Source organism: Stegostoma tigrinum, chromosome 18, assembly GCF_030684315.1.
Source record: "Stegostoma tigrinum isolate sSteTig4 chromosome 18, sSteTig4.hap1, whole genome shotgun sequence".
In the NCBI taxonomy this organism is placed as follows: Eukaryota; Metazoa; Chordata; class Chondrichthyes; order Orectolobiformes; family Stegostomatidae; genus Stegostoma; species Stegostoma tigrinum.
In genome coordinates, this window is record NC_081371.1 from 57,956,987 (window position 1) to 57,981,278 (window position 24,292).

At 43.7% G+C, this 24,292-nt stretch overlaps 1 protein-coding gene across 6 annotated transcripts in view; it reads left to right on the forward strand.

The window, feature by feature from the left end:
• The window catches only part of LOC125460975 (protein kinase C-binding protein NELL2-like), a 282,133-nt gene that overhangs the window by 119,414 nt on the left and 138,427 nt on the right, over window positions 1-24,292 (forward strand). For all 6 annotated transcript variants that reach the window (XM_059652561.1, XM_059652560.1, XM_059652563.1 and 3 more), the window contains one exon: window positions 9,103-9,228. In XM_059652561.1, the coding sequence (XP_059508544.1) occupies window positions 9,103-9,228 (126 nt within the window). The remainder of the gene's footprint in view (window positions 1-9,102; window positions 9,229-24,292) is intronic.

Below are 24,292 nucleotides of genomic sequence, written 5' to 3' on the forward strand. Positions count from 1 at the left end.
AAGTGGAGTCCCAGAAACAGACCCAATGGGCTGAATCTTTGAGGCTGGACCATGATCCTGACATACATCTTCAATTCTCCATCAGAAGCGAAGGGGAAAGTCACAGACATGAGGTCAGTTGCAACTTTCCGAGAGGCAGTCGAACGCGTAGGCTCCTGGACACAGGCTTCCAGTTTGCTGCCTCTGGGAGACCCCTTCAATGGGCCATGGAATCAACTCAGTCAGGCTCAGCCAGCGTGATGATCTGCTGGTAGCCCGACCATAGCGTCATAGAATTATAAACAGACACTTTGGTCCAATGCATCCACGCTGATCAAGTTTCCCATACTAAACTAGTCCTATTTGCTTGTGTTTGGCCTGTCACCATGTACCTGTCTAAATGCCTTTTAAATGCTGTAATGGTGCCTGCATGTACCACTTCCTCCGGCAGTTCATTCCACTTATGAACACTCTCTCTGTGAAAAAGTTGCCACTCAGATCCCTTCTAAATCTTTCTCCTACCACCTTAAAAATAAGCCCCTTAGTTTTGAATTTTCCTACCCTAGAAAAAGGACTCTCACTATTCACCTAATCTATCTCCCTCATGATTTTATAAATCTCTACAAGGTCAACTCTCAGCCTCCTATGCTCCAAGGAAAAGACTGCCAGCCTACCCAGCCTTTCCTTATAACTCAAACCCATCAGTCCCAGCAACATCCTTGTAAATCTCTTCTGAAATCTCTCCAGTTTAATAATATCCTTCCTTTAGCAGGGTGACCAGAACTCCACTCAGTACTCCGAAAGTGATCTCACCAATGTGCTGTGCAACCATAATTTGATGCCCCTACTCCTTTCCTCAGTGGTCTGAGCAATGAAGACAAGCATGCTAAAAGCTTTCTTAACCGAACTGTCTAAATTTTTTGATAAGATTTGTAGCTGGGGTTGTGGATGATGTTGTAGACTTGCTTGCCCAGCCGATGGGTTTGATTGCAGGCGTTTTGTCACGCTGCTAGGTAGCACCGTCAATGTGCCTCCAGTGAAGTGTCGGTGTTCTGTCCTGCTTATTATTTATATACCTTGGTTTGCTGGGGTGGTTGGCATCCCTTCCGGTTCTGTTTCTCAGTGGGTTGTATATCGAGTCCGGTTCAATGTGTTTGTCAATGAAGTTCTGGTTGGAATGCCAGACCTCCGGGAATTCCCTGGCATGCCCATGTTTGGCTCGTGCTATTATGGATGTATTGTTCCAGTTGAATCCATGTCCTTCTTTGTCCGTGTGTACTGAGACCAGTGAGAATCGGTCGTGTCTCTCGGTGGCGAGTTGGTGTTCATATATTCTTACTGTCAACTTCCTTCCAGTTTGGCCGATGTAATGTTTCTCATTAATGTAATTAAGTATCTGGTCCGTATGCGTGGTCTTTCTGTATACACTAGTCTGGTGTTCCCTGTTGTTCCCAGTTCCAACTGGAATTCCTTTAACAAACACATTGCACTGGACCCGATATACAAACCGCTGATAAACAGAACCGGAAGGGATGCCAACCACCCCAGCAAACCGAGGTATATAAATAACAAGCGGGACAGAACACCGACGCGTCACCAGAGGCACATTGATGATACAGCAGGGTGACAAAACGTCTATAGTCAAACACATAGGCTTGGTGAGCAAGTCTCACCCTGTGATGCAACTTTGAAAGAACTATGTACCTGAACCCCTAGGTCTCTCTGTTTGGCACCACTATCCACAGTCCTGCCATTAACAGTTTAAGTCTTGCCCTTGTTTATTTTTACCAAAATGCAAGACCTCACATTTATTCAAATTAAACCTCATTGGCCACACACTGCTAAGGCAGCTTGAAATGACGAGCTCACTCCAAGGTGGATGTCAGCCCAAGAATAATTAGTAAACGGTAAAAGAAAATGCATCAGTCCATCAGTATGGAGGGGCAATCCTTTCTGGTGAGCTTTGGGTTTGAGGTAGGGCGAGAGAGCAGCGTGTTCTGCCTGCTGTTAGGAAGACACTAATGGAGTACCATCCATTTCTAACCGGTAATGTAGCTATGAGCTAACCATTGCTGCTGAGCAGGTAACTGGTGATGGTCAGTCATTGCCCCCATCAAGTTCTCTCAGAAAACAACCTTGGTGAAGGAATCTGTCATTTTCCAACCTCCAAATGCATCTCCACAAAATCACAAAAATTAAAAGTACATTTCAGGCCATTGACCTTTCATTAGAGCGGGAAAAAATAGTACAGCTACTAACATGATGAAAGGAATGATTGTACAAGGCATATTAAGTATATTCAAGGCTGAGACAGACAGATTTTTAATCAGTCAGGGATTTCAGGGTAATGGGGAGAAGGCGGGAGAGTGCAGTTGAAGATGGTCAGGTCAGCCTGATTTCATTCTATGGTGAAGCAGACTCGATGGGCTGAATGGCCTACCTCTCCTCCTATGTCTGATGATCTTAAAAAGAGATGGTAACTGGGCAAATCAAGAAACAATAAAAAAAATGGACCTAGAGGAGCTGTAACTGGCAATTGCAGAACTATTTCTTCATTTCAAATTTTGCAAAGTTGGGAATTACAGAAAAGAAGAATTCATTGAAATTAAGGCTGGCATTAGAAAGTTTTCAAGATGAGTAGTTAATCTGCAAATTCATGTTAATATAATCATGTGAAATGATACTCTTGAGTAGAAAGAATAAAGAAGCCACATACTGTTAGGTGAATGAAAAACTAAATGGAACAGAGAAGCAAAGTGATCTGGGGTTTACAGAATCACAAATCATTAAACATAACATAGGATAACCAGGCTGTTAAAACAGCAAACTGAAAAGAGAAATCATTTAAAAGTCAGAAAATTTTGTTAGCTCATATCAAAAATTTGTGAGACCACAGATAAGATAATGTGCAGAGCTCTAAGTCAAGATTTTAATGGTTCAGTTCCTCAAAAGTGGATAGGGGAAGAACACTGAGTGAGGTGGCTGGACTTTCCACCTCTGTTTCCACCCTCGACTATTTCATGCAGGCTGATGTGGGGGGAGGGCCACAGAACTATTGAGGAAGCATTGATACCATTGCAAGTCAATAGAGAGTCCTCCATGGATACGTGTTTATTGCATTTTCATGGAGATGGCTAGACTTCAGTCAGCTCTGGGTTTCATACTAGCTACATGGAGACTTTAGCCCTGGACTCCAGGGTGGAGAGCTTAAAAGGTAAGCTAATTAGCTTTGCCTCCTTCACAGTTTGTCATGAAATGTTGTAACATGCAGTGTGTCTGTATTCAACATTATGACAACTGCATGATTGGACATTATAACTACTCATTAACCTTCAGACAAAGTTTTGTTGCAATTAAAAAAGGTAGAGTGCATTTCGCACTGTTGAAAGAGTAACCTAACATGTTAAGACCCCAACTGCAAATGTTTAATCTTTTCCCCTTGTTTTAATCACTCGCAATAGACATCCATCAAGACTACAGTTTTGAAACCTATTTGTTTCCTTAGAGTTGTATGGGCTCATGGCTGCAATTCAATTCATAGAATCATAGAATCCCTACAATGTGGAAAGATGTGCAGGGTAGGTGGAGAAGCTAAGCTAAATTGCCCATAGTGCCCAGGGATGTTTGGATTAGACGTGGGAAATGCAGGGGTAGGGGAATGTGTCAGGATGGGATGCTCTTCGGAGGGGGCGTGTGGAGTTGTTGGGCTGAATGGCCTGTTTCCACACCGTAGGCATTCAATGATTCAATGATTCTAGACCATTTGGCCCATTGGATTTGCACTGACCTTATGCAGGGCATCCACCTAAACAAATCCCCCAGACATTCCCTGGAACCCCACATTCCCCATGGCTAACCCACCTAGCCTACACATCCTTGGACACCTTGGGAAATGTAGCATGGCAAATCCACCCTAACCTGTACATCTTCGGACTGCGGTAGGAAACCGGGGCACCTGGAGGAAATCCACACAGACACAGGGAGAATGTGCAAACTCCACACAGACAGCCACCTGAGGGTGGAATCAAACTCGGGTCCCTGGCTCTTTACAAAAATGGTTTTAGGTATCTTTTTTGTTTAGTCAGGGTGTTTTATGCAGTAATCCACAGCTTCCAAGTGTCTGGGAGGGTGAACTGTGGAGACTGATGGTGAGAGTGTGATCAGGAGGATCAACTGTATGTAGATGAGTTACTGATTGCAGTGATTAATGTTGGTGACAGGACGTCCTTCTATGCATCTTACACTTACTCTGACAAGAAGACCCTTGGCATATCAGGGCTGTCCAGATCCAAATGGCCCTGGGGTCAGCGTTTTTAACTTTGATTTTGATTTTCTTGTCACACATTTCTTATAGTAAAAATCCAATAACATACACTGAAAAGCTTTCATTGTCGTTACGAAAATGGTGGTGTTTTGAATAATTTAAGAATATGGAAAGAGAGAAAGATATATCCTGAAGACAGTGCATTTGCCTTGAGCCAGCTCATCACGGCCAACAATGCCTGTGCCAGTGCCCGTCCGCCACCAGTTTGCTGCTGCCTGCACTGCACCAAGCCAACATCAAAGCCGCCAATCCTCAGGTGCCATCTTTGCCACTTGTCTGATACTCCTCCGTTCCCACTTTGCCTTCTCCTGTGCCAGACCCACCGGTGTCACAGCCAAGTCTCTCCCTGCAGGGCCAACTTCCTCGATGTTGTTGTGATGGTCTTCTGCCACCTGACCAAACCTCCAGAGCTAACAGCCAATCGGACCCTCTCCAGGCCAACTGCAGAACTTGACACTTCACCAAGATACAGTGGACGAGGAAAACCTATTGAGAGCACTTTAGCGCTATGGAGTGAAAATGAAGTCTATGTTATTTAGGAGAGATAATGGGAACTGCAGATGCTGGAGAATCTGAGATAACAAAGTGTGGAGCTGGATGAACACAGCAGGCCAAGCAGCATCTCAGGAGCACAAAAGCTGATGTTTCGGACGTAGACCCTACTATTATTTAGTAGATAGGTACACGGGCTTGTATTGGCCCACCTTTCCCCCTTCCACACATGAGATGAGTATGCTTGATGTGCTCAAACATGATCTCCTTCCCCAGTCCCTGCCTTAAAGCCAGGAGTCTCCTGATCTTGGACCAACACCAACCTATGCAAATCGCTTTCGCATCCATCCTTTACTGTGCCCCCCCTTTAGTGTATTACTGCCCCCACTTCACAATTTCATCAGTTTGTACAACCTACCCCATCAATGGCCTTGACCAGAGAATAGGTTCTTGTCTGTCTGCATCCACATAGCACCCCACTCTGCCCTCACTGCGGTTTCTGCACAGTTTCTATGAACATCCTAACCTGAGAATGTCTTGCCTCTAGTAAGTGGACCCTCCTCCCCATTAAATGCCAATGTTGGGGAGTCAGGGGAGGGCCCAGTCACCCCCTGGAGTGTCCTGAGTGGAGACGTTTAAGGGAACTGTGTGTTGTTTTTCCTCTGGCAATGAGCCTCCTGGCACCGCCCTGTCCCTCTGAGATGATGAGGCACCTGGAGTGTGTGCCAGGCTCCCCATGCCCCTCGCTATGCCTTTGGCCCTGAGGACCTGTGGTTTGGGTAATGTGGTGCAGGCATGTGCATCTCTCCCGCAGACGCTGAGGGAGCTGGGCCTGGGTCCCCATGGCAACCACCAACCTATGCACAGAGGCGGCCAGACAGACACATTCATTCGGCGCAGCCTTTGGGCAATGAGAGCCATTCTGTTTCGCATCCCTGTCTGCTGCTCCCATCCCTCCCTGTGCACCCAGGGCAGTGAAGACCCTGACTGCTGACCCCACAGGGTCCTCTCCTGCTGGGGGCTGAGCAGGTGCCCAGTCTCCGATGGTCCTCCAAGTGCTTGCGGCCTGGAGCCTTTCTCCCTCGGCCAGCTGCCCTAGTGAGAGGCTCCCCAGAGTGTGCTCCTAAACTTTCTTAAGGTACCATCCCCACTGAGCTGAGCTGGTGGGGGTACAGGAGGCAGATTTGGCAGTACTCCCTGTGAGACCTTGGGAATTTTGTCCTAAGAGTGTGTGCAAATGGTTTTTCTCGGGCAGCAGCCTTTCCATTGGGGTTGTGCTGACACGCGGGCAGCATCGGTGAGAGAAAGTAATGGTCAATGGATTAGAAATGATGTGCAATGAAGGACAACAGGAGTGAGGAGAAAGAGGAAGTTACAGTGGATGACAAATTCTGTTGGTGGGACATGAATGTCTGGGAATGGTCCTAGTGCTTTCCTGCGAGGAATAGGACCCTCTCCTCACTAGGGCTGAGGAGCCTCATGTTTGGGCGTTCCTCCATGTGACCCACCTAGCCCTATTCTGGGGTGTGGTCTCCTTGCAGCTGGGAGTGAGGTGACCGTGGATGGAACAGCTGTTCATACTGGTGCAGGTGGGCAGAGGGTGGAGAGACATCTGGATGGACTGAAGGGGCAGAACACAAACCATATAAGGGGGCATGGTGTGTTAGTTTAGGTCTTGCTGGAAGGTGGTAGTGGCGAGCGGGGCAAGATTTGGCAGGCAACAGTGGAAGTAGCAGGGAATGAACCTTGGTGGGAGGGGGATACAGGTGCAGAGATGGATTGATCGCGAGATAGGAGAGAGAAGAGTGTGGTACTTATCGTGGCACAGCAGAGAAAGTCACAGATCTTCTTATAGCACTGCTGGCTGTTTTTCCAGACAATGGAGATGGTACTGACCCAAATGGTGACCTCAGACCAGGCTGCCAGGGCCGAAAGGCATGGCCTCCTCTGGTAAGTGGACTCCTGTCCTCTGGACCACTCTTTGACCAGGACCTCTGTGTTCCTCTTGAAGAATGGTGATATCATATTCTCCAATATCACCAGGAAATGTCCCTGACCGAGGAGGGCAGCTTCGGAATGCCAGGCCTCACCTGGCTACACTTTGTAAAGATGATGCCGGAGCCAGGATTGCTGGTCTTTTGCCGGAATTCTGGTCACTAGTGAGTTGTTCCAGGAACACAGCATGCTGTATAGTGGGGCTGAGAGGTCACATGGTGTGCTACAGCTGCTGGCCAATGAGAACAGTTGCATTGTCACGTGAGATGCATTTGATATGATACAGTGAGGAATCTTGCTAGGCTTCGCAGTGAGAATCTCTCCAAAAAACTCAACGCAACTCACACTGAGCCAAAAACACATAAAATTCAGCTGTCTGCTCTTGTGTCCAGCCCAGGTCATATGGTGTTGTCATGGGAAACGGTCAAGAAATAAATTGCTTAGCTGAACTTAAGTATCGTTGACCACCTATCTTCTTCATCGCCATCACACATGATGGCTCAGGTGCAGAAGATAACATGCCAGATGACATCCGTACATCCACAGCTAAAGCCACACACAGCCATCTGCAATGACTGATAGCACACCACACAGTGAGGCTACATTGCTAAGTCGTAGATAACACTGTGCAGAGCTGGATGAACACAGCAGGCCAGGCAGCATCAGAGGAGCAGGAAGGCTGACGTTTCGGGTCGGGACCCTAGCTAAGTTGTGATTACTGTAAAAGATTTGGTTGTGTTGTACAGTCACCAAGATGTCACCTGAACACGGAGAGTATCCGGAATCAGGGGTCAGAATCTAAGAATTCAGAGTAGGTCATTTAGCAGTGAGCTGAGGAAAATTTCTTCGCCGAGAGTCATGATTCTGTGGAATTCTCTGCTGCAGAAAGAGGTTGAGGCTAAAACATTGTATGTTTTCAAGAAACAGTTCTTCATGCTAAACAGATAAAAGGGTACAGGGAGAAAGTAAGGGCACGGTATTAAGTGGAATGACCAGCCAGGATCATATTGAATGGTGGAGCAGACTTTAAGGGCTGAATGCATGAGTACCAATCAACAACAGGGAGAAGTAATTTCTGTTTGAAAAATCATGAATTGTTGATTGATAATATATAAAAATGAGATAGATGACCAATTTAGTTATTTCTAGTTTTGTTCTGGTCAACTGGTGAAGTTAGTAAAGAGGATTGGGACATCCCAACAGAAGTTCAGGGTCTGCTATCTATCTTTCGCTGGTACATTCAAAATAATTTGACAGCAAAAAATGCTCACCTTCCTTTTAATTTGAAAATTTTCATTTCCTTGCAATTACTCACCTTCCTAAATGTTTATTATCATTCTGTTGTGCATGGAAAGACCACCCTTAAAACACACACACACCTCATCATTCTTCACCTTTGAGACCAGGGAGTAAGTCTCGTTGCCAATGGACTATATTGCAAGTTTCCCAGTTGAGCCCAATCTTTGAATAGCCAAGGTCTTCTACCCATGGTAGGGGTGTCCAAAACTAGAGGACATAGGTTCAAGATGAGAAGGGAAAGATATAAAAGCGACTTGATGGGCAGTGTATTCATGCAAATGGTGGTGTGTATGTGGAAAGAATGGCCAGAGGAACTGGTGGAGATTGCTACAATTACACCATTGAAAAGGCATCTGGACGAATATATGAATAGGTAACGTTTAGAGGGAAATGTGCCAAATACTGGCAAATGGGACTAGATTAAGTAAGGATAGCTGGTTGGCATGGACAAGTTGGACCGAGGGTCTGTTTCCATGCTGTACAGTGTTTACGAGTTTACCTGTTGTACAAAGAATAAAGAATAAAGTAAAGTAGCAACAAATTGTAGTGTCCTATTGCAATCCCTAAACTGGGAGAAGGTAATCCAGCATAGACCAGAGATTGATATTTGAGCTTCCTGGTTTGTACGACTCTTAGAATCAAGATCCTAACTGGCCTTTGGGTATAGTGGTTCTCTGTGATAATGCACTAGACTACGCTGATCAATATTAGCATGCCTCATTAATGGTTTCATTACCAAGTGAAAACAAAGACACAACAAACACCTGTATCTTTGTGTGGGTCAGCTTCGTAGAGTAGGTTAAAGAGACTGATCAGAAACTTACCTTTCACCTTTTGGTTTTCCACCAGCTTCTGGAAGGACTGAAATAGTTCTGCAGTATTGCATGGAAACACTAATCCATGTTTCATTCTGTGTATCTAAATGCCAAAACAATAATATCATCTGATTGTTTTCAGCTCGTTGAAACATTGGATTTCATTGATCCTCATTATTAAATTGTTTCAATGCACAGATATTGATGAGTGTGCCCAAAGTAAACACTATTGTCGAGAGAATACCATCTGTGTGAATGGCGCTGGGTCCTACATCTGTATCTGCAAAACGGGTTATATTAAGGTTGATGACTACTCCTGTACAGGTAAGAATTTTGTTAATAAAGTGAAATAATCAAGGGAGAGTGTGACGTTATCATTGGGTTTGTATCTAAAGACCCAGATGAATACTCTGAGAACGTCAGTTCAAATCCTACCATGGCTTCAAGAGGCAATATCCTATTGACACCATTGCTAGACTATTAATCCAGAGACCTAGATAATGCTGTGGGGACCTGGTTTTGAATTCTGGGATTTGACTTCAATAAAAATTTGGAATTAAGAGTCTAATGATAACCCTGTCAATTGTCAATTGTCAGGGAAAACCCACCTGGTTCATTAATGTTCTTTACGGAAGGAAACTGCCATTCTTACCTGGTCTGGTCTACATGTGACTCCAGACCCACAGGAATGTGGTGGATTCTTAACTGCCCTCTGAACAATTAGGGATGGGCAATAAATGCTGGGCAAACCAGTGACAGCTACATCCCAAGGATGAATTAAAAAAAAAACAATTCAGTTCATAAAATTTGAAATTAAAATATCGTCACCGGACAGTGACCATAAAATTGGCATCAGCTGTCACTAAATGAAACTCTTGTGGTTTGCTCATGCCCTTTTGAGAAGGAAATCTGCTATCCTTACTTGTGACGTTAAAGAAGCATATGGATGACCCTTTAAAATGTCATGCCATAGGTGGCTATGGAGCAAGTGTGGGTAAATGGGATTAGTGTATATTGGTATTTGTTGATTGGTGTAAGGACAGTAGGCCAAAAGGCCTGTTTTCTATGTTGTATGGCTCTATGACTTCGTGACACAAGGCTCCACCTCCACAGTAATGAGGTTGAGATCTTCAGTGTCCACTGAAATGTAAGTCACTCGGTTCAAGGGTAATTAGGGATGGGCAAAAAATGCTGACCTTTCAATCCCATGAAAGAATAAGTGTAAAAAGACCAACAGTTTGAAAAAACCTTTTAAAGTGCATGTTGTTCTTAATTACCGTGACTTTATTGATCAACACAACAACATTCTAGCTAACATTCTGAAACTTTTGCATCAGCTCAGAATAGAGTGATAGAATCCTGCAGCTCAAGACACTGCCATTCCCATTATTTTGTCAACTTTGTAAGAACTCTGCAATAAATCCCAGATAATGAACCAGTCCTGATATTTTAAAACACAGAGATGCTGGCAGGAGGTATAAGGTAATGACGATTGCCGGTGCTCAATATTTCTGACCAGTTAATGATTGCGCATCCTCGGGAGTAACGTACGCTTTGGGTACAAACAAGAAATGGGTAGTTGCATGTCATTTTGTCAGCTTGCGTCTGAATGGTATTACCAGCATTTATAAAATATGTTGTTCGGGCACATTGTCAGGTCAAGTGGCAGCTCCTTGTTGACAAAATACTTTTTAACACTCTTTCCTAATCATGCATAGTCAATCGGAGACCATTCTGTTGAGAGGAATAGAAAAAAGTTTTCATTGAAAGGTTAGGAATGCCCTGACTCCAGTTATATTGGCCCCTGTAGAAGAAATCAATGATTAATAAAATTTCTGACCCACCCCAGGCAGAAAAACAAGGCAATTTGTCCCCTCATATGCATGAGTTAAATAATGTTTCCTTTATTTTAAAAGGGTGAAGAGGATCCAGGACTGTGTGATTGCATCATTAATTCATGTTGGGGATGGGGCAAAACCACAATAAATATGCTCATATTTCCAGTGAAATATAGGAACAGGAGTAGGCCATTCAGCCCCTCAAGCCTGTTTCACCATTCAGTGGGATCATAGCTGATCCACGGCATAACTCCGCATACTTGCCTTTGGTTATTTTCTCTTAATAACTTTGATTAACAAAAAAATTATCTATGCCAAATTTAAAATTAACTATTGATCCAGCATTCACTGCCATTTGTGGAAGAAATTTACAAACATCTACCACTGTTTGTATGTCTAAGTCTTTCCTAACATCTCTCCTGAATAGCCTGACCCTAATTCTCCCTCTGCCCCAGTACTAGATTTAGATGTTAGTGTTAGATTTTATTGTAATAGATATGGGAATACATGAGTACGGTGAAAAGTGCGCATATTCACGATTTCCTGACATCATCTTCATTACAAAACCAGATTTAAATATTTAAAGGAGCCGAAAGGTAAAGGGAAAAAGAGTCCAGATATCAAAAGCCAAAGTCCCATCTCCACAAATGTGCCTGGAACACTCAGTCAAGGTGCAGGCAACTGGGCCCAGCTGCAGCCTGCAGTCTAGGCCAATCCATGAATCCGAACCAGAGGAGCCACACCACTGCCGATGCCGCCACTCCCAATGCCAGGGCACCCGGTCGTATGAAAGGCCCACCCTCGCTGCCGAATCGATCATCAATCGCCAGGAATTCGGGCCCAGGAGGAACCAAGATCTCCGCTACTTCACTGCCTCACTCTCGCTGCCGACCCTGGACCACGCTCAATTGTCTGGCCCACGTTCAATCCGCCAGCCCGCGTTTGATTGTCCGGCCTGCGTTTGATCCTCCAGCCTGCGCTCGGTCCCCTGGCTCACATTCGATCTCCAGCCTGCGCTCAGTCATCTGGCTTGTACTCTATTGTCCAGCCAGCGTGCAGTCTGCCGCCGTAGCTCCGGCCTACCCTGGATCCACTGCCGCTGTAGTACACGACCCATGTGATCAGCTCCCGCCCCCCCCCCCCTCCCCTGGTCTCCGGTCATGAGATGACTCCTTTCCTCAGGCAGGGTTTAAGTTAAAAGTTGGAGGGAGGCTGGTGGGGCGGCGGTTGTACTGCAGACAGAATCCCCAACCAGTTTATGTTTATCTACCCTGTCTTTTCCTGTCAATATCTTATTATGTTTTCAATCAGATCACCCCTGAGCCTCCTAAAGCCTAGAGAAAACAGGCCTACTTTGTATAATCTCTCCACGTAACTTAATCCCTGAAGTCCAGCTATCATTCTTGTAAACCTGTGTTGTATTCCCTCCAAGGTCAATATATCCTCCCTAAGGTGTGGGGCCCAGATCTGCTCACAGTGCTCAAAGTAGGATCTAATCAGAGTTTTGTATAACCACAGCATAATGCCTGCATCCTTGTACTCCAGTTCTCTAATATAAAGGCCAGCATTCCATTAGCTTCCTTGATTATTTTCTGAGACAACAAAGTGTGGAGCTGGATGAACACAGCAGGCCAAGCAGCGTCAGAGGAGCAGGAAAGCTGACGCCTCGGGCCTAGACCCTTCTTCAGGAAGGATGTTGCACCTGTTAATGACGTTTTAAAGATCAATTCACCTGACACTGCCCCACCCAACCGCTCCCCGCTCACCACCCCACCCCCCACAAGTCTGTTTGGACATGCACTGTATTGAACTTCACAGCATCTAGAAAGTACCTTGATCTTTAATTTTTTGATCCAAAATGAATAATCTCTCATTCTAGTTTTCATTGAATTCCATCTGCCGTCACTTTTTGCCCATTCACTTCTTCTATCAATATCCCTTTGGAGTTTTATGCTGTCATCCAACTGTCTACAATATTGCCTAACTTCGTGACATCGGCATATTTGTATACAACATTTTCTGTGCCACTATCCAAGTCATTAATGAATAATGTGAGTAATTGAGGCCCGAACACAAATCCTTGTGGGACAGCATTGATCACATCCTGCCAATTTGAATACTTACCCAATATCCCTACCTACTGTTGCCTGTCATTCAACCAATTTCCGAGACATTTTAGTAATTTGCTCTCAATTCCTTGGGCCTCTAACTTAGTTAACAGTCTCTTATGTGGGCCTTTATCAAATGCCTCTTGGAAATCCATAGAAACAACATCCATGGACATTCCAAGATAATAAAATGTGAGGCTGGATGAACACAGCAGGCCCAGCAGCATCTCAGGAGCACAAAAGCTGACGTTTCGGGCCTAGACCCTTCATCAGGACATTCTACAGTCCGCCAACTTAGTTCCCTCCTCAAAAAATTTCAATGAGGCTTTTTCGGCATGATCTACTGGTCATGAATAGTTCTCCCTGATTCATTGAAAAATTTCAAAGTGTTCAGTTACCCCATCCTTGATTATAGAGTCTGACAATTTTTCTAGCACAGATGTTAGACCAACTGCTTTGTAATTCCATAGACTTCCCCTCCAATCTCCTTAAAATGTGGAGTGACACGCTAAAAGGCAGAATGATATTTGGAGCGAACGCATTTCAGAGATCTAAACCCAAGCCTAAAAAAGGGTTAAAGAAATCAAAACAGTGCAAAATGTTGAAGGGAAATGCAAGTAAAATGACTGATTGACTTGGGTTTGTTTATGTCAAAGATCCTTCATGGAATGCTAGTCTTATACCTTGTTTCAATGTTTTTAAACTCACAAGAAATGGGTCCTTCTACACCTTGTGAAAACAATTCCCTATTTTTGCTGATCCCATCAGTGATCTTCCACTGTTCGATGTGCTGTGAAGCATTACTTTGTTGAAACAGCAAATCATGGCGGTCTCTATGAATGCCAATGTTACAGTTAATCTACGAAACAAAATTCTAGGCACTGGTAGGGAATTGCAGGCTGCTTCCTTATTAAATATCTACAGCTGTGACTGGAGGTTTTTGAGAAGGTCTCTGAACTCAATCTCTAGCCTACAATGAAGAATGGAAGAGAAGGGCATCCTTCTGAAAATAAAACATTGTTAGATTGAACTTTAAAAAGAAAAACGTGCTATTGTACAATTAAGTTTAATAAACTTATTGTCAGTTTTGTATTCATTAAACATTCTTGTTTTGTTACAAATTTTAATGTTAGTGGCTTATATTAAAAGCTTAGATAGATTTTTAATCAGTAAAGGAATGCAGGGTGATGGGAGAACAGTAGGAAAGTGGGATTGAGGATCATAAGATCGGCCACGATCTCATGGAATGGTGGTGCAGACTCAATGGGCTGAATGGCCTATATCTGCACCTATGTCTCATGGCTCTAGATTTGTCAATTTGAAAAAAGCCCAAAGGTATGACTCATATGAATCTTTGTAAAATATCAAAACATATTGTGTCTGTTCATCTCTTTTTGTCCATTGATGATTATTTTCACATTGCTGCAATGTTTTCCTTAGTGCTTTAGGTATCATTTAGCATATACATGCCATAAGCAGATTTGCGGTGATGATCCACCCAAGGGGTCGGGACTCTTCAGTTTGCCACGTGACCACAAACTGTACAAGACAATGCAATATTGATGCCTCAGTTGCCTTTTTCGACATATTCACTCTAGAAAATGACGATGTTGTTGAGGAGAATACTGAGATACAGGCTACTAGACTAGGTGGGATTGAGGTTCACAAGGAAGAGGTATTAGAAATCCTACAGAGTGTGAAGACAGATAAGTCCCCTGGGCCGGATGGGATTTATCCTGGGATCCTCTGGGAAGCCAGGGAGGAGATTGCCGAGCCTTTGGCATTGATCTTTAACTCGTCATTGTCGACAGGAATAGTGTCAGAAGACTGGAGGATAGCAAATGTTGTTCTGCTGTTCAAGAAGGGGAGTAGAGACAACCTCGGTAATTATAGACCAGTGAGCCTTACCTCAGTTGTTGGTAAAGTGTTGGAAAAGGTTATAAGGGATAGGATTTATAATCATCTAGAAAAGAATAAATTGAATAGGGATAGTCAGCACGGTTTTGTGAAGGGAAGGTCGTGCCTCACAGACCTTATTGAGTTCTTTGAGAAGGTGACCAAACAGGTAGATGAGAGTAAACCGGTTGATGTGGTGTATATGGATTTCAGCAAGGCGTTCGATAAGGTTCCCCACAATAGGCTATTGTACAAAATGCGGAGGAATGGAATTGTGGGAGATATAGCAGTTTGGATCAGAAATTGGCTTGCTGAAAGAAGACAGAGGGTGGTAGTTGATGGGAAATGTTCATCCTGGAGACCAGTTACTAATGGTGTACCGCAAGGGTCGGTGTTGGGTCCACTGCTGTTTGTCAGTTTTATAAATGACCTGGATGAGGGCGTAGAAGGATGGGTTAGTAAATTTGCAGACGACACTAAGGTCGGTGGAGTTGTGGATAGTGACGAAGGATACTGTAGGTTGCAGAGAGACATAGATAAGCTGCAGAGCTGGGCTGAGAGGTGGCAAATGGAGTTTAATGCAGACAAGTGTGAGGTGATGCACTTTGGTAAGAGTAACCAGAAGGCAAAGTACAGTGCTAATGGTAAGATTCTTAGCAGTGTAGATGAGCAGAGAGATCTCGGTGTCCATGTACACAGATCCTTGAAAGTTGCCACCCAGGTTGACAGGGCTGTTAAGAAGGCATACAGTGTTTTAGCTTTTATTAATAGAGGGATCGAGTTCCGGAACCAAGAGGTTATGGTGAAGCTGTACAAAACTCTGATGCGGCCGCACTTGGAGTATTGTGTACAGTTCTGGTCACCGCATTATAAGAAGGATGTGGAAGCTTTGGAAAGGTTGCAGAGGAGATTTACTAGGATGTTGCCTGGTATGGAGGGAAGGTCTTACGAGGAAAGGCTGAGGGACTTGAGGCTGTTTTCATTAGAGAGAAGAAGGTTGAGAGGTGGCTTAATTGAGACATATAAAATAATCAGAGGGTTAGATAGGGTGGTTAGGGAGAGCCTTTTTTCCTAGGATGGTGACGGCGAGCAGAGGGTGCATAGCTTTAAATTGAGGGGTGAAAGATATAGGACAGATGTCAGAGGTAGTTTCTTTACTCAGAGAGTAGTAAGGGAATGGAACGCTTTGCCTGCAATGGTAGTAGATTCGCCAACTTTAAGTACATTTAAGTCGTATTGGACAACCATAAGTGTGTACATGGAATAGTGTAGGTTAGATGGGCTTCAGATTGGTATGACAGGTCGGCACAACATCAAGGGCCGAAGGGCCTGTACTGTGCTGTAATGTTCTATGTTCTATGTTGTATGTTGTAGCCTGGACCAGCCCCAGTTAAAATAAATGCCTTCATTGTAAGGAAAATTGAACTCCTGCTGTGACCATGTCACGTAACCATGTCCCTTGAAAATGCTAATAAGTTCTATTTACAGCAATTACCTCTCTGTAACATTAATGAATATCTACTTTTATATGCAATAACATGGCTATGTTTCTTTGTCTATTTCAATATCCTTGTCTATTTAAATTTCACCTATATGCCTGTGCAGTTCTGAATTAAGCTAATGTTCAATCTATCTTGTATTAACCCTGAAACAGTCAACCAAGGGTCACTGCACACCAACTTCCCAGCCTTCTGTATACCTATATGCCTTTCCATATATCTATCCAATTGTTTAATTAATTTCTGTACCTGACAGGCACACACTCTGACAAAAGACAGTCATGATTATAATAGAGCCATAGAGATGTACAGCATGGAAATAGACCCTTCGTTCCAAATCATCCATGCCGACCAGGTATCCTAAATTAATCTAGTTCCATTTGCCAGCATTTGGCCCACATTCCTCTAAATCCTTCCTGTTCATTTACTGAACCAGATGTCTTTTAAATGTTGCAATTGTACTAGCTTCCGCCACTTCCTCTGGCAGCTCATTACATAGACGCGCCACCCTCTGCGTGAAAAAGTTGCCCTTTTGGTCCCTTTTGAATCTTTCGCCTCTCACCTTAATTGTATGCTGTTTAGTTTTGGGCTCCACTCCCCTGGGGGAAAACACCTTGATCGTTCACCCTATCCATGCCTCTCATCACGTAATAAATTTCCATAAGATCACTCCCCAGCCTCCGATGCTCCAGGGAAAATATCCCCAGCCTGTCTGATAAAACTGAAAGAACTGTGGATGCTGTAAATCAGAACCATAAATAGAAGTTGCTGGAAAAGCTCAGCAGGCCTGGCAGCATCTGTGAAGAGACATCAGTGCTAACATTTCGGTTCTGATGACACTTGCTCAGAATTGGTTCTAGACCTGCTAAACTTTTCCAGCAACTTCTGTTTTTGCTTCCAGCCTCTCCCTGTAGCTCAAACCCTTCAACCTTGGCAACTTCCCTGTAAATCCTTTCTGAACTCTTTCAAGGTACCAACATCTTTCTGAGAGCTGGGAGACCAGAAGTGAATGCAATATTCCAAAAGCAGCTGAACCAATGTCGCGTACAGCTGGAACATGACCTCCCAACTCCTATACTTAATGCACTGACCAATAAAGGCAAGCCTACCAAGCACCTTCTTCAGCATCTTGTCTACCTCCGACTCCACTTTCAAGGAACTATGAACCTGCACTCCACAGTCTCTTTGTTCGGCAACACTCCCCAGGACCTTACTATAAAGTTTATAAGTCCTGCCCTGATTTACCTTTCCAAAATACAGCACTTCGCTAATATCTAAATTACTCTCCACTTGCCACTCTTCGTCCCATCTGATCAAGGTCCTGTTGTACTCTGTTGTAACCTTCTTTGCTGCCCACCACACCTTCAATTTTGGAGTCATCTGCAAACTTACTAACCATACTTCCTATATTCACATCAAAATCATTTGTGTAAGTGATAAAAAGTGTTCAATAGCTTGTTTGATTTGATTATCTTAGTCAGTTCTCTAAGTAGATTTTAAGTGAATTCAAATTTCATTATGTGCTCTGTTGGGCTTCAATCCCCCTTTACCACTACACTTCTGCCTCCCCAGTTCTCCTGATTTCCTTCTTAATTTAACCTATTTTGCTAATCAAGCCATTGGGTGATTTTATTACACTCCTCTAGAGCAGGTGGGACTTGAACCTAGATGTACTGGCATTGCCACTGCACCATAAGAGGGTCCCATCAGTTTGCTAATCTATATATAACTACCCTTGATTGCTTAAGCCTGTGTGGTGCTAAAGCCTTTATTAAAACAGAGAAGCTTCCAGTGAAGTTGTACCAGAGACAACAGGAACTGCAGATGTTGGAGAATCCGAGATAACAAAGTGCAGAGCTGTTCATCCAGCTCACCACTTTGTTATCTAAGATTCTAGTGAAGATCCATGCTGAGATTAGGTTCATACAGAAAATCATTTAAGTTCTGCAACATTTGAAAGTATTGTAAATAAACCTCTCGGAGATTAAGAGTCTTCTCTGCCGGGCGAGTGTTAAGACTCTTTCCGCAAAGTCACTAATCATGTTCTTTTTGATTATGATTCTGACGTATGCTTACATCTCCCCCAGAGACTGGTTAGCTTAGTTGACTAGATGGCTGCTTCGTAATATGAGTCTTATCTGCAATGTGGGTTTAATTCCTATACAGGCTGTGGTTACCATCAACAATTCTCCTTAGCTAAGTCTTCCCTTGTCTGAGGGTGTGTGGTGACCCTCAGGTTAAACTATCGCCAGTTTTATCCCTCTAATGAAACAGCAACCTTCCTGAAGAAGGGTCCTGACCTGAAATGCCAACTTTCCTGCTCCTCCAGTGCTGCCTGACCAGCTCCACTCTGTGTTATCTCTGGTAAGATGATAATGACTTTACCTTTTGTCCCCCATCTCAACTGATCTATAGCTTTTAAAATATTCATTTGTGGGATGTGGGTGTCGCTGCCTGGGCCGAGCATTTATTGCCCGTCTGTAGTTGCCCTTTAGAGAGTCGTGGTGAGCTGCTTTCTTGAACTGCGGCAGTCCACCTGCTGTTAGGTAGGGAGGGAATTCCAGGATTTTGACCCAGCGGCAGTGAAGGAATGACAATGCTTCCAAGTCAGGATGGTGAGTGGCTTGGAGGGGAGCTTGCAGGGAGTGGTGTTCCCAAGTATCTGCTGGCTTTGTCCTTCTAGATGGAAGTGGTTATGGGCTGAGAAGGTGCTGCCTAAGGATCTTTGCTGAATTTTTGCAGTGTATCTTGTAGATAGTGTACACTGTTTGTGGAAGGAGTGGATGCTTGTAGATGTGGAGCCAATCAGGCAAACTGCTTTGTCTTGGATTGTGATGAACTTCTTGAATGTTTTTGGATCTGCATCCATCCATGGAGATTATATTCTATTCTATGCTAGATGATGGACAGACTTGGGGCAGTCAGGAAGTGAGTTACTTTTTGCAATATTCATAGCTTCTGACCTGCTCTTGTAACCACTGGGTTTATGTGGTGAATCCAGTTAAGTTTCTGGTCAGTGGTAAACCTCAGGATGTTGTTAGTGGGGGGATTCAGTGATGGTAACATCAATGAATGGAAGGTGGTTGGTGGTTAGATTGTCACTTATTGGTGATAGTCATATCCTGGCATTTGGGTGGCACGATTGTCATTTGCCACTTGTCAACCAAAACTTGGACATTGTCCAGATCTTGTTGCATTTGAGCATGGACTGTTTCAGTACCTGAGGAGTCACAAATAGTGCTGAACATTGTCCAATCATTGGTGAAAGTCTCCACTTCTGACCTTATGATGGAGGGAAGGGCATTGATGAAACAGCTGAAGATGGTTGGATCGAGGCCACTACCCTAAGATACTCGTGCAGAGATCCTTGGATCTGAGATGACTGACCTCCAACAACCATAGTCATCTTCTTCTGTGCCAGGTATGACTCCAATCAGCAGAGAGCTTGCCCACGGATATCTATTGAATCCATCTATTGATGGCACACAAGCCCACATCAACCCTACTACAAGTGCTCACTTGAACTGAAGACGCACTCCCCGCCATGGACAGGACCAATATCATCTCCAAGATCCCCTGCAGAGACTGTGAGAAACATTACCTTGGACAAACAGGAAGGAAACTAACTACAAGAGTACATGAACACCAAATGGCTACAAAAAGACACCGACCAATACTCACTCATCTCAATCCACATGGACAAGGAGAACTGCTTTGGCTGGGACAGCACCAAGATCTGGGACAGGCTAGGCACTCCACGAAGCAGGCTATTAATAAACACGTTGAACTTGACCCCATATACATTCCACTATTGAGGAAACCCGGAAGTGAGACAATTCGTCGCAACGGGGCCCGCAGAATTTAAAAACCAGGCAAGAAAACACACTGACGCTTTATCTGAGGCTGCACTGAGGATGTTACCAAGCACGGTAACGAAACGTCTGCGGAACAACAAACCAGCTCGGCGAGCCAACCAACTTCAACATCCATAACCCGAGCTATAGATCTATTCCAAAACCTTAGTGGTCCCAGATTGCTAGGGCTCCTTGATGCCACATTCAATCGAATGCAGCCTTGATGTGAAGGACTGTCACTCTCACCTCGCCTGTGGAATTCAGCATTTCTGTCCATGTTTGAACCAAGGCTGTAATGAGGCCAGGAGCTGAGTGGCCCTGGCGAAACCCAAACTGGTCGTCAGTGGGAAAGCTATTGCCGAGCAGGTGCTGCTTGTTAGCTCTGTTGATGACATATTCCATAACTTTCCTGATGATCAAGAGTAGACTGATGGGGAGGTAATTGGCTGGGTTGGATTTGTCCTGCTTTTTATGTCTAGGCCATACTTGACCAATTTTCCATTGATGGGTAGATGCCAGTGTTGTAACCGTACTAGAACAGCTTGTCTAGGGGAGCGGCAAGTTCTGGAGTGCAAGCCTTCAGTACAATTGCCGGAGTGTTGTTTTTGCAGTATCCAGTGTCTCCAACTGTTTCTTGATATCGCGTGGAGTGAATCGAATTGGATGAAGACTGGTATCTGTAATGCTGGGGACCACTGTAGGAGGCCGAGATGGATCATCCACTCAGCACTTCTGGCTGAAGATTGCTGCAAATGCTTCAGCCTTACTTTTTGCACTGATGTGCTGGGCTCTTCTATTTTTGAGGATGGGGATATTTGAAGAGTTTCCTCCACCAGTGAGTTGTTTAATTGTCCACTATCATTCACGACTGGATGTGACAGGACTGCAGAGCTTAGATCTGATCCATTGGTTATGGGATTTCTTAGCTTTATCTATCACTTGCTACTTTCACTGTTTAGTTTTTGACTTATGACCTATTTTGTTCTCTTCTTCAGCCCAGTATAGTGGGTGATTGTCTTTCGTAACTCGCTTACCACCAGAATCATCCGTAGATTCCTGTTTTTATATTTTGAAATGTGTTTAGGTGTATTTCAGATGGAGATAAGTAGATAGCTCATAAAAACCAAAAGAACTGCGGATGCAGTAAATCAGGAATCAGAACAGAAGTAGCAAGAGCTGCTGATGCTGGATTCAGAGATCGAGTCAGTCTGAAGAAGGGTCCTGGCCCGAAACATCAGCTTTCATGCTCCTCTGATGCTGCCTGGCCTGCTGTGTTCCTCCAGCTCCACACTGTGTTATCTCAGACTCCACCATCAGCAGTTCTTGTGACGGCTTAAGTGCAGCACATTTCAGGTGATGGGAAAAGCTCAGAAGGAGGACCCTTCACAGTAACCTCAGCTGGAGCAGGAGCTGAACCTACATTGTTGGTATCCTTCGACATCAGAGACACCAGCCATCTAGGCTAACCAGCCCCCTGTAAAGTACAGCTTCCGCCACTCACACCATTACAGTTTATTTCACACAGCCACCTGTCTCTGGCAAATTATTCTATTTCCCAGCACACTGACCATAATTACAAAGGCAATGCTTAGACCATTTTAATTGAGACAGCTTTTTCAGGCACTTAGGCAGTTGTTTGCACCTCATTAGAGTGAGATTACCTGCCTTTATGTCTGTGGCGGTGATATTGTTACACTTCCTTCCGTCATTTGAACTATTCTCTCAGATAATCTCAAGCTTTGCAAGACAAAGCAGCAAGCCTGTTTAAAAGCTTCATTCTTTCTAATTAGGTTTGCTAATGCTCCTAGAAGAACAGTCAATGATTGATTGAACTTCCTCAAACCTACTCTTTGTAATACTTCCTCGTTCTTGCTCTCACTGTCAAATTTCACAGGGAAATGAACTGCCAAGGAATTTTTGTAATGGTTATTCAAGCCTTGCCGAGAACAAACTTAGCACCAGCCAATTAGTAACACTTAATGCAATTGCTGGGCAGATTATGTCTATGATATAATGGTCACGCTGTTAATGTTCAGGCTTGCCAGTACCTCCAGGCAATTCATGTGTGTATTATGAACTGAGAACATCCTGAATTTGTTGGTTGATTTATGTCACTTGCACAAATGCCATCTCACCCTTGCCTTCCAGTTATTTTTCGAAACATATGAGATTTACTCATTAAAGCAGCATTAAATTCTTCGAGGTAAGTAATTAGCAGCACAAGTATCTTTTTAGTGGAGTGATAATTAATCACACATGCAGGGGTTTAGTTAGCTCAATTGGCTGGCTAGCTGGTTTGTAATGCAGAGTGGTGCTAATAGTATGGGTTCAATTCCCACATTGGACTGACATTGTTATGAAGGTCTCTCCTCAACATCTCCCTCTGTCAGTGCTGTCTGTATATCCTTGTAGAATTATGGTAGCTAAAGGTTTTGGTGCATATTAAAACATGTAGGTGTTAGAGACTTGAAAGAAAATCAGAAATTGCTGGTCAACCATTCTGATGAAGAGTCACTGGACTTGAAATGTTAACCCTGCTTTCTTTCCACAGATGCTGCCAGAAGTGCTGAGTTTCACCAGCAATTTCTGTTTTTGTTCTCTTCATCCTGTGTTGTCATGATGAGACATTATACAAATTATTATCACATTATACAAATTTGGCCTGTTTACTTTAGAATTTAGAAGGTTGGGGTGATCAAATCGAAAACTTCAAGATATTAATAGGAAAAGACAATGTTGATAAAGATAAACTATTTCTACTGATTCGGAATTCTAGAACTAGGGGGTACAGTCTGAGAGTTAGGACCAGACCATTCAGGAGAAATGTTACGAAGCACTTTAACACACAAAGGATGGGAGATATTTGGAACACTATTCCACAAATGGCAGTAGATGCTAGATCAGTTGTCCAAATCTGAGGTAGATAATTTTTTTTGATAAGCAAACATATGAAGAGACATGGGCCAAAGGCTGGAATGTGGATTTATGCCACAGATCTGCCATGATCTTATTGTGTATCATTACCAAAATTAAGTAATGTGCCACATTACCTAAAGGATGTGGATGCTTTGGAGAGGGTGCAGAGGAGGTTCACCAGGATGTTCCCTGGTGTGGAGGGTGGTAGCTATGAAGAAAGGTTGAGTAGATTAGGATTATTTACATTAGAAAGACGGAGATTGAGGGGTGCCCTGCTTGAAGCCTACAAAATCATGAGGGGTATAGACAAGGTGGATAGCAAGAAGCTTTTTCCCAGAGTGAGGGACTCAGTTCCTAGGGGTCACGATTTCAAGGTGAGAGGGGAAAAGTTTAAGGGGATAGGCGTGGAAAGTTCTTTACGCAGAGGGTGGTGGGTGCCTGGAACGCGTTGCCAGCGGAAGTGGTAGAGGCGGGCACGATAGCGTCATTTGAGATGTATCTAGACAGATACATGAATGTCAGGGAGCAGAGGGATACAGATCCTTGGAAATAGATGACAGGTTTAGACAGAGGATCTGGATCAGCACAGGCTTGGATGGCTGAAGGGCCTGTTCCGGAGCTGTAATTTTCTTTGTTCTTTGTAATGGAGCAGGTTTGAGGGGCTAAATGGCCTACTCCTGCTTCTATCTTCCTATCCTCTGTCATTCAAAAATTAAACAATTTAAATCTGACAGGTTAAATAGTTCTTTGCAATTTTATTCATGTCAACTTTTTTATTTAATTTATTTCCATTAATTAACCTTTGTCAATTTTTCTATCTGCCACAACTTAACCTCCATTTTACAGTTTAGATCTGAGTTCAGGTCTAACTTAACCTCCTTCTTTGTCATTACTTTGCTGCTTTTTTAAATCCATAGCTCATATTAGTTAGAATGAAACATTGTTGGTTCCACTATAAACTAATGTCTCAGGTAGTTTGTCACCCTCACCACGACATTATAACCTTACACACGTAAAAATCGTTTTTTGAGTTGAAGGGTGGAGAAAAAATTCTAATGCAGCATGCCATAAGATGCACATTATTACAATCATTGGCATTTCAGAATAATATAAAATATAAACATTTTTGCTGTATTCTTGGCATAACATAGGTTGGTTCATTAGTAACTCTTTTGTTTATCTTTGATTATTGAACATTGATATAGTTGCATTAAATGAGGAGGCAATGCCTTTAAATGCCACTTTCTAATCTCAGAGAGTCTGATTTCAGAGAGTCT